We start from the raw sequence: 12,151 nt of genomic DNA on the forward strand, positions 1-12,151 counted from the left end.
AGATATGCTTGTCATCATTGAGAACACACTTTCTAATTACTTCATCAAAACGGAATACGTTATAATTTACAAACACGTTGGAGGCACTGTTCAGTTTTAGAAGGCATAATATAAAATATAAACTATTATTATAACCAATAACTGGTTTTCATGTCATACATTCACTTTGTCCACAGAGGAGTGCAATACATTGTGCAGCAATAAGATTTGAATAATCTAATTTTAATATTCAATGAAAGAGATGCTATATATACGTAATTGAATCTTATGCAATTTTATTAAACAAAGAAAAGATTTGCTATGGATGTAGGATTTTGGTGGGTGTGGAAATGTATTTATAGGAATTTAATTCTAAATAATGGAAAAAATATCCAAAAATGTAAGTCTTTGTTTTGATTGACTTTTATTTACTGTGTGAACAAAATATCCCTACATGCCCACTTTAACATACCAGCCTCTCTCTCTCTCTCTCTCTCTCTCTCTCTCTCTCACACACACACACATCATGAAAATTATTATTAATAATAATAATAATAATAATAATAATAATAGCAAAGATTTTCTTTTGTCTGTAACCACCTTGTCTTAAAAAACTCATATAAATGATTGCCCTTTCTCTCTCTCTCAGTGTTTCACACAAATACACATACAGATATACACACATGTTATATATATAATGTACCTTCTATCCCCCCCCTCTCTCTCTCATTCACCCACTCATATTAGGAGTCTTATTGCCCTTAAAATTTGCAGTAATTAAAAATGATTGCGTGAAATAGAGGTTATGTTACTTTAGTTTCAAACCTTGGACCATTCTATCATGAGATCTACAGGTTTTTTGTTGTTTTTTTTTTTTTTTTTTTTTTTTTTTTTTTTTTTTTACAGCACACAGGATTTTCTCATCACATGAATTTTAACATGGGTACAGGTTGCTATATTTTCTGTTCTGTTATCTTCGTGGTACAGGTTTTGGAAAACGTATGTCAGATTCGAGCTACTGATAGTACTTGAGAAATGTAGCAGTTAATGGTCTGATTTTAATTCATTTGCTTTCAGACGGTAGTCCGATAAATCATGCCCACAAATTTTGTTTGATACTGATGGACGATGTTGTGGGTATGATGTCACCTAATTATTAAAAGGTGCAAAATTGCTGCATGCAAATCATTCCGGAACAAACCCTCGTACACTTTAGACACATACCGGTAATTGGTAACAGTCATATCAAGCGCGAAATTCAAAATGGCCACAGGACAGATGGTTGTGCTATTCCAGGTGGATTTACAAGTCACCAAACATATGATTTGCTCAGAAAATATAATCTACATGTCACCAAAAGAACCCTTCAGCTGACGGTAGCTGCACATCCACGAGAAATACCGGTAAGTGTATAGCATGTACACCAATGTATGCAGCCAAAGTTGCATGCAGATAATTGCAGTTTTTAATGAATATGTGATATCAGATCCTCATCCAAAACTCAGTATCATCACGGGTGAAGGGCTGATTAATCGGCCTGTTCAGACGGTTACTAAGATACACGGAGAATCGTTTGCTCCAGACTTTGCGAATGATCACAATTTATATCCATGGTTTAGCAACTGTAACGTTGTAAATTCTGACACAATAAGTTAAGATTATATAGTTAATGCAGGCTAAATTTTAGCCATGTAATTTTGTCGCACACGCCAAATTATACTGTGTTCATTCGACAATATTTCATTATAACTCTGGTTTTTAGAAACTGATCAATACAAAATATGCCATTGAACATTTCAAACAGAAGATTTACCCGTAACCTAATCTTAATTTCTCCTTGTCCTAAAATGCCGCAAAGTATTGAAAACAATGGCAGTCAGCTATTTTTTTGTATATTAAACATTCCACCAGTAACATTATAGAGATTATGACGATAGTAATGTCGATGTTATATTCGTTTTGAAAAAGAGTAGCGTTAAGATGGGTAATGACATTATTGAGGGGTTATAAATTTGAACTTTATACATAATGGGTAATATATAGTGGTAGACGGGACTAGGAATGTTATTTGTACTTACAAGGGATTTAACTCGGGTTTATTCAAGTTCTTTGACATTCTACAGTATGTGCATCCGATAATTGTTTTGTTTGAATCAGGACGGCTGGAGAGGGTAGTGACGTTTTAAATAGGGGTAAAGTCCTTAGGCTTGTATATAAGAGGGATCATATGTTTGTAAGGGGGATAGAGAAGTTAGGTTTGTTTATAAGGCTTCATTATTCTATTTTGTACCACATCTTTTTGAACCTACCTTATGTAAATCGGGTGGCATTTTCTTAAAAAATAGTAGGGCAGAGTAGGGAAGGGGCGTTATAGAGGGATCAGATGGTTGCAACTTATTTGAAAGGTGTTCATAGAGAGGGAGGGGATATTAAGAAAGTATTTTTATTTATACGGGATATAATTTTTTGTACTCCTTATATTAAATCCTACCATGTATCATATGCATCTGTACATAGGAACAAGTGAGGGGCGGGGGCCACATGCCATCCCCACCCCCGATTTTACCTCTAAACATGTTTTGGGCTACATCCGTAAAACTTAATTGCTGCACACTACATGTTTGGTTCCCCACCCTTTACAAAAAAACATAGTTTTACAGGTGACCCTGCCGTATATGGTCATTCAATGAGTGAATCTTTGTCCCTGCACAAATAATGCTGTGTTCATTTGATATTACTGCAAATACAGCATTGGCTACAGAAAAGAAAACACCCTAAAACTGGCTGGCAGTGTGAATTATAAAATTTCGATTGCACGAATGTTTAAATGGTGTTGACTAGTTTAAAAAAATCTTGCTAATCTTCGCTCTTTCAGACACGCACCCCTGTTATAATAACGTCATCTATATACATTTTAGGTCATATCGATCAAAACAAAAAATGTCTTTTCGGTTACAGGTGCATATAAACTCGTCTTCTCCGCAAAAATAGAACCAACATGTACAATCAGATTGGCTGCAATGAAGACAAATTCACATTTCCAGCTACTAACACAATACTTTATTACAGACATTCGCACTCAGTGGAAAAATACGAACAAAGATGGTGGCCAGATGTTAAAATCCCCTTATGCACCACAAGCATTTGACTCTATTTAACATAGAATGCTCTTTGTCCCCCAGTCATCATCTCATGCTAGTAATGTTGCAATATGATTCCCTGGCGGCATTATACATAAACTTCAATGTCTTCTTGTCCCCAATCAGTCAATTGTATAATAGTTTCGTACTTTGCGGGTCTATTTGGAATGAAAGTGGCTTTTGATAAACTAAAGAGAAATCGTAGATCACTGTGCCGCGAATAAATCTACCTCAACATTCAACGTACAAATTGAACAAAAGCAACAATAAATACCCAAACTCAAGATTGGAGTATCATTATTTTATTAATTTTTTTTTTATTTACCTACTTACATGTGATAAGATATTACTTTTTTCTTTTAGGATAAATATTATTTTAAGTTAATATAAAAATAATTTTGATCTGCTTTATCTGGTGAAAAGTTTTCATGACATGTTCAATATAGACCATTTTGCAATGTGTTGCAAAATTATTTGCTAATTTTTCAGTCACGGTAAATTGAGGTAAATGTTTCATGTATTGATTTTTGTTGCATTTTAATCATTCCCGTCGTCACTTTAAAGTTAACGTTCAATTTTTTTCCTTCTACAGACGTAATATTTTACTTATACTTCGTATCTTTCTACCTCACGACTGTGAAGAAAAATATTGTTTAATTAAGAAGCCCCTTTTGACGAGACATAAAATAACGCAACAGTCGAGATACAGATGAATGAAAGGAAAATCCAGAAGAGAACGAAGTCGATTGCATTGCAGACGTTTTTCCACGTAACTTTAGGTTCCTTATTACCTGAGTTTATTGGTTCTTCTGATTGTACTCGTTCAATCCTTTTCTCATTGATGTTCTTACAATCGGTTCTGGAGAGTACAGATACATTTTGATCATGCGTACTTGGGTTTACTTTATTCCGCCTTGACCATCTGATGGCTTCGACGATCACATGAAATGTGATCAGCCACGATGGGATTGGGTCGACAGACTCATCTCTGAAATTCAACCTAAGTTCGAACAGTGTTATGATGACAATTAGAGTGCTGCAAGTTACCATGGTTTCCAAGTAAATACCGAAATAAGAAACTTTGTCTGAATTTTGTGGCAACGCTGATGTCACCACAGTCAAAAAGACGGCCATGGAAAGAAAAGTAGTCACAGAAAATGATGCTTTCTCTCCCGATTCCGATGGAAGCACGAATATGCATGCATTTAAAACAGACAGCATGACGATTGGCACCATGATGTATAACACGTAAAACAGGGATTTTCTTCTTAAAGTGAATTGAAAAATAACAGTTGCCTCTGCAGATTCACTCTTTGTGTCCGCACTGGATCTTACGATTGTCCATGCAGAGTTTTCTTCGTATTCATCCAGAATTATTCCCTTTTTCCCCTCCAAGAGTAGTACTTCATTCTTGGTATAACTCCATGCCACAAAATTCAGGGAGCAATTTTGAGTATCAAAGGGGATGTTGGTAGTATCTACACTACATGTCGACTGTAAAATCTGAAGAGGAAGCAAACTGGAGGAAATAAATAAGAATGAAAATAACGTTTATTCTTGTAATATAGGACAATTGCACAAATTAAATACATGCATGAAAATAAAATACAACCACGAAACAACAATTCTAGGATTAGCGTGTAAGGGATTAATATTATAACTAATCCCCAGTATACTGTTATTTAGCTCAAAATAACTGGCCTTTCATGAAAGATTCCAAGGTAACTAAGCATGTAATATACTACTGTGCTTCTGACTTTAAACAAGAAAGCGAAACATATTTTAAATCTGACAGCAAGGGAGACATGAATAGAATTTCGCCTATGTTATTATTTAATTGAACTTATCGTCGTTTTATACCTCAAGTTCTAAAATAATCATTTTTATAGCACGTTATCAAAGACACATTAGATGTTAAAAGAGTCTTGAAATTGAAACAGAACAAAGCTCTGCACCAGGACAGGTACACAGGATAAAATTTCGACTGCCTTTTCCTTTTGTAAAATAAATTTAATTCATAAATATAAAATTCACCCAAAATTAAGAATTAATTTATCTTAGTTGGTTTACTTGCCTGTACAAATTATCTATATTAACCAGTAGAATGGACTTCAAGACAGATTCTGTTCTCCAGGAACCATGAATTTAATACAACTTGAACAAGAGCATGAGCGCAGTCTCACTACAAAATCAGCACATTATAAATTACTCTAAATTAGAAGAGAATCTATAAACAGAGATATCTTTATCTTGATGTTGGTTATAACCTTTAAATATATCATGTTAATGAAAATTAATCAAAATCTATTGGATGATTTTTTTTATAGCTTTGCATAAAACTTGGATTTTTTTCCTTCTTAAGTTTTTGATAATCTGACTTTGCATCCAAATTCGGGAGTCATGTAATCCGGAAACAATTAGCAAAAGCTCAAATTGATTTTTTTTCTTCCTGTAAGTGTTATACTTTTTTAACTGTCCTATTTACTCCATCACTCACATGTATTGCTAGATGAATTTGTTTTTTTTATTAAAAAAATCTTGCCATTTCAAGTTGTCAAATCTAGAGAAAGAAGACAAACTGGATAAATGACAAACTGAAAAATCATAAAGAAAACGACAGTGTGATAATTGAAAGCAAATGTAGGGACATTAAGGTATATTTGGTTTTGAAATCGCGGTGATTGTAATAAATGTAAATTCCTTCCCGTGCTACTATATTCATAACATTTTTAAAAAAAATTAAATTCAAGAGTCGGCGTTAAAATACTCCATAAACCGTTTAGTATAGTTTAAAGCTTACTCTATCCTGATGAACTGACCTTGCATCTCTTCCATCCTTTTCTTTTCATTGGACAAGTTACTCATTAAAGTCTTAGTGGAAGACAAGTTACTCATTAAAGTCTTAGTGTAAGACAAGTTACTCATTAAAGTCTTAGTGGAAGACAAGTTACTCATTAAAGTCTTAGTGGAAGACAAGTTACTCATTAAAGTCTTAGTGGAAGACAAGTTAATCATTAAAGTCTTAGTGGAAGACAAGTTACTCATTAAAGTCTTAGTGGAAGACAAGTTACTCATTAAAGTCTTAGTGTAAGACAAATTCAGATCCAGCAATAACTAAACTATTTACCGCGTAGTGCTGCCATAGGAAATCATTAGACATAAATACTTACCACTTAGGGTTGACATAAGAAATAATTAAACGTAACTATTTACCACGTAGGGCTGCCATAGGAGATCATTAGACAGAACTACTTACCACTGAGGGTTGCCATAGGACGTAATTAAAAATAACTATTTACCACGTAAGGCTGCCATAATACATCATTAAACAAACTATTTACCTCTTTGGGCTGCAATAGGACGTCATTAAATATAACTATTTACCACGTAGCCTTGCAATATGAATTCATTAAACATAACTACTTACCAATTAGGCTGCCATATGGCATTATTAAACAGAACTACTTACCACTTAGGGTTGCAATAGGACATCATTAAACAGAACTACTTACCACTTAGGGTTGCCATAGAACATCATTAAACAGAATTACTTACCACTTAGGGTTGCAATAGAACATCATTAAACAGAACTACTTACCACTTAATGTTGCCATAGGGCATTATTAAACAGAACTACTTACCACTTAGTGTTGCCATAGGACATCATTAAACAGAACTACTTACCACTTAGGGTTGCAATAGGACATCATTAAACATAACTACTTACCACTTAGTGTTGCCATAGGACATCATTAAACAGAACTACTTACCACTTAGGGTTGCAATAGGACATCATTAAACAGAACTACTTACCACCTAGTGTTGCCATAGGACATCATTAAACATAACTACTTACCACTTAGGGTTGCAATAGGATATCATTAAACAGAACTACTTACCACTTAGTGTTGCCATAGGACATCATTAAACATAACTACTTACCACTTAGGGTTGCAATAGGATATCATTAAACAGAACTACTTACCACTTAGTGTTGCCATAGGACATCATTAAACATAACTACTTACCACTTAGGGTTGCAATAGGATATCATTAAACAGAACTACTTACCACTTAGTGTTGCCATAGGACATCATTAAACAGAACTACTTACCACTTAGGGTTGCAATAGGACATCATTAAACAGAACTACTTACCACTTAGGGTTGCAATAGGATATCATTAAACAGAACTACTTACCACTTAGTGTTGCCATAGGACATCATTAAACAGAACTACTTACCACTTAGGGTTGCAATAGGACATCATTAAACATAACTACTTACCACCTAGTGTTGCCATATGACATCATTAAACAGAACTACTTACCACGTAGGGTTGCCATAAGACATTTCCTCCACTGTCTGCATAAACATATAAGAAACTGGAACCGAGTCCTTTAAAGTCGGCGAAGGAGTTTTTAAGCGCTACATCTGGTTTCCATACGTTGTCTTGTGGAATAAATATTGAGCTGAGGTTGTTATAAGTGGATTGATTCCATTGTAAATAATAATCATCCCATCTAATCAGAAGGTAGCCAGAAGTGGTCAATTTTTCTTGTCGTTCATCAAAATCTATTATTCCCGTCAGATAAAAGTCTATAGTAACATCGATTGTCATGTGTTGATCATAGATGGGCCGAATATGCTTGTTGTATGCATCTGTGATGAAAATTGTGTTATACAGGTTCCTGGCATCGTCTGAAGTCTGAGCTTTTATTGGAATTATATACACCATCGATAGAAAGAGAAACAATGACAAGCGGTGAGTTCGATGCGCCATCTTATCCTGGAAAATTGATTACTTCTATTGAATATCAACACCTTGTTTGCTTCTCAGGGCTCTTATGTTTGCTTTCTATCTTACCAATAAACAGCATATATATTGTTTATAATAATAATAATAATAATAATAATAATAATAATAATAGTACACGGGAGACACAAGAGAGACACATCTGCCACGTCTCCTGCGAGCTATTTGGGAATGGACACTGATATTTCATGTTATGCTCTGCGCAGCGTAATAAATTTGCACCGATATTCAACTTTGTATTTCTACATGAAATTTGATTAATAATCCCACCTTTCAGTCATGCTACGGACTCATTTCCGGTCGAAAAACAAGAAGGCAGTATTCTATTCAGCTCACGGCACTTGCATATTAAGCAATCGCGATCAGGGACATGTCCAGCGGTAAATTTAGAAAACTGATTGTCATTTCTTGAAATAACAATGTCGAGTCTTAAATAGGTGGAATGAGAAGAAGCAGTGTCCTATCTTCTATTTATAGATAAATTCTGAGCAACGGTAAGAGCCCATGTTGTTAGGATCATGTTATTTTCCTGAAAACAATTTAAGAAAGTAATAGCACTATTGTTTGCTTTTCTCTATCCACATGACTTGATATTTGTATAAAATATAAACATATTCAGGACAGAGAAGAACGTTTTCATCCATTAATTATTTATGGTTTGTCGTACAACTAAGGATCCTAGATCGCTGGTATCGTTTTTCCCCCACCTTTCCGAAGAAAAGATGGGGACACTGTATTTGCTTTCCCACCCGTCCGTCTGTCACACTTTCGTTTCCGTCCTATAACATTTAAAGCCGCTTGTGACATTAAGAATTGAAATTTATTATACTTATGCATCATCATTATTTATGTATGTCGCTTACTACATTGGGAGTCCTGCCTTTGGGGGCGCTCACCAGATAATATGTACTTTTGAGAGAGTGACGTATGTAAGGTGAAGTAGTTCGCATTTAAAACATGCACAATGGAGAGAATGTTGGCATACCTCTATGCTACATTAATATAATGTGGATGATATTTCTTTTGGATATTGTACTTTTGGAAATTTTACATGATTTAAGCACACTGCTAACTAAAATGACTGCTCCCTTGTGTTAAAAAATCAGCCTGAATTAGTCTAAAGTACACTATACATAGCAGCTATTAAAATAGGGAAAATGAATTTTGCCAGACTAGACAATACCAGCTTCTGAAAGTGCAATGAATGAATTACCAAATATATAAAATGTAAAAAAGTTATCGGCTCTTTTTTTTATACAATTTACCTCTGAAGTTCAGGAAGTGAAAATGACCAAGTAGAGCTAGCACTTTTTTGAAAGGTGCACATCTGGAGTAAGGCCAAGCTGTATACTCTATAACCCATAGTACACCCATCAATCATACACCAAAATAAAGGGAATTAAAGGTTCTTTGCATTATACCTAAGATATACAAGGTCTTTTTGAAATAACCAGTATAACCTGTGAGGAAAGCCGGGGAAATTCTTTTTTCTTTAAAATCCTAACCCTTATGCAAAATACGAAACTGTAGAGCGCCACCTTTAAGTTCGAGGCCAAGGTTCAATATTTTAATTTTACGTCATCCATTTTCTTCAGCTCTACAATTCAAAAGCCATATGAGATTAACCGAAGACTTGGTATAATTTTACGTCATCACTAAACGGTTTGTCACGTACCACAACAGGATTCCTATGTTTATGGTCAAAGTCAAGGCTCAGTTTTGTACGTTTCCACCACTCTTTACCATCCGCTCCTTATATCTAAAAGCACTTGAACCTGAAAGATAAAATTTGCGACACTTTTGCTGTTTCGTATGCGTAGTAGAATGTGGTTGATATTTTCAAGGTAAAGGTCAAGGCCACGACTATTTTTCATCACTTTCCCTTGCGCCCTATAACTTTAAAGACGTTTGAGATTAAGAGATCAGATATGGTGTACTCTTACGTGGAACACGAAAAACCATTTAGTGATGATCACTTTGGTTTCTCTTGTTCCACAGTGGTCACGACCCAATATTTTGAAGTTTTCAATCACACTTCTCCTTTTGCTCTATATCTTTAGACATATATAAACTGCTAGTCTATTGTTTAACCATTACGCAACGACCCGTCCGACGTAAATTCAAAAGGAATTATATAACCATGACGACGAGGTAGAGGGTCCGATGTTTGTTTTGCAATCCGTCAGTGATGGCATAACCAAATTACAAGTGACTGACCTCAATTTGGCGGTGACTTAGTAACATTGTTCAAATGTACCTCAATGCGCGCTTATCAATGTAAGCAATGGACATTCTATGTTAAATGGGCACAGAACAGAGTTAATATGCGAGGAACTCAATGGCCTCCAAAAGGGTTTATAGGGTCAAAGAGAAAGGTAATGATACAGGATTTATAATTTGAATTATCAAATTAGACAAACACACATACAAACACAAAGACACACAACGTCTTGTGATAGATTAGCTTTAAGAGCAGGAGATGAAATCTCACAAACATGCTATTCACCACATCCCCTATACCATCCCATACCCCACCACACTATCTAAAACACATTGTATTAGCTTAGAATGTTAGAGAAAAAGATGAAATCCAACAAAAATACTCTCACACACATCATATATCATCCACCATTCCATACTCTTTCTATCCAAAATGCCTTGTGTTAACTTTTTCGTCTGATAATAGGTACGGATACACTACAAAAGGCGCTTTGCATTGTGTGTATGAGGTGTCCGATTTTAGATGTGATTTCGTGGATAGTATGTTTGTTGCTTTGCCGCATTTTTTTTTTTAAATCGTCCCTCTTTGAGCTGATAGCTGGTGTGTGGAAACTACACAATGCATTTTTGAGCGTGTGCGTCTTGTTGGATATATTATATCGTGGGATGGATATTATGTTTGTAAGATTTCATCTCCTTCTGTTAAGCTCTACACTAACAAAGCAGGTATTGGATAGTGTGTATTGGGTGTTGGATGGTAGAAGTGATGTGATGGATAGTATGGATATACTCTCCGACTATTGCACAAATATTTGTTATCTTTGTGTTGTATATGTATTATCTCTGTTTTCAACTCAAAACCTTTGACCCTATCAACCCTTTTGACATCATAATCCCTTCTGAGGCTATATTACTATTCCCATGTTCATTTTCCGTTTGAAACTATAGTGAAATTCCATTACCTATTTCCCGTTTGAGGCTATAAACATTTAACAGTTTTCTCATATTTACCTAGACAAGCGCACATTGAGGTAAACTGTTATTAAGTCACCGCCCACTTGAAGTCATCACTTGTAACACTGCTACGGTTTGAGGATATAAATATATACATGGGGTTTTCCATACGATTTTCTTACAAGTTGCTATAGATATATGTTAAGTTTTTCCATAGCATTTTCCCATAAGCCGAGGCTATGAATACATATAATATGTTGTTCCATAGTATTTTCCGCTATCATGCCTCGAAAAGATATACTCTTTCACTCTTGCAAAAAAATTGTGCTTGTTTTGTGTAAGTATTTGGTTGTGTCCCTCAAAACCATATAAAACCATTCTGTCTCAATAAATCCTTTTGTCCATATAAACTCAATTATGTCACCGATGTTAAAATTCCATTGTGCCCAAAGTGCCGATCCCATGTAAAATTCTCATATTACCCCAAGTGCTTCTCGCACTTTCGACCACTGGAAATGCATTTGTCTCCAGGTGCCCCATACTACTACTTACATACATCCACACACATATATACATATGATGTACACCATAGACAGTGTCATTAGTTTAACGTTGTTGCAACCCGTTAATATTCAGCGGTATTGACCGTACATGAGTTAAACTATTCAGTGCAAGGACTCAATGAACATATTCTTGCTAGGGTTAGTTAAAGATGGTAACGAAAACGTGGAACGCAGATACGTCATAGAGTTGACGGCCACCAGATGCTGACAAAGTCTGTAACCATTTTTACCGGACATTAGTGCTAGTGACCCAGTAGACGTAGCCAAATTAATAAAGAAAACAATTTAAATTGCAAGGCGAAAATTAATTAAAAATATATAATGTATAAACAAGGTAGTGAAAATGGACGGCTAATGATTATTAGTTGCTGTACGAGAGAGAGAGAGAGAGAGAGAGCTCTGAGATAAAGTGTATTGGACAACAACTTCTCTTTCATGACATCAGTGCGTTTTTATCCACAAAGTATCGTAATGTTTTAT

General features: G+C 35.1%; 1 protein-coding gene across 1 annotated transcript; it reads right to left on the reverse strand.

The window, feature by feature from the left end:
• Positions 1–3,425: 3,425 nt before the first annotated feature.
• LOC149808132 (neuronal acetylcholine receptor subunit alpha-6-like) lies at positions 3,426–7,902 on the reverse strand. Its single transcript, XM_089949926.1, has 2 exons — positions 7,449–7,902; positions 3,426–4,622 (listed from the first exon to the last, which is right to left on the reverse strand). Exons 1-2 carry the CDS (start codon positions 7,899–7,901, stop codon positions 3,777–3,779), a joined length of 1,299 nt encoding a protein of 432 aa, XP_089806052.1. The 5' UTR covers position 7,902; the 3' UTR covers positions 3,426–3,776.
• Positions 7,903–12,151: the final 4,249 nt, after the last annotated feature.

This window comes from Sinohyriopsis cumingii, chromosome 1 (assembly GCF_028554795.1).
Source record: "Sinohyriopsis cumingii isolate HCF-2022 chromosome 1, ASM2855479v2, whole genome shotgun sequence".
NCBI lineage: Eukaryota > Metazoa > Mollusca > Bivalvia > Unionida > Unionidae > Sinohyriopsis > Sinohyriopsis cumingii.

Coding starts and splice junctions, on each gene's coding strand:
- LOC149808132 (XM_089949926.1), bottom strand. CDS start 7,901: ATGGCGCATCGAACTCACCGCTTGTCATTGTTTCTCTTTCTATCGATG. Junction 4,623..7,448: donor TCTTATGGCAACCCTACGTG/GTAAGTAGTTCT, acceptor CTTCCTCTTCAG/ATTTTACAGTCGACATGTAG.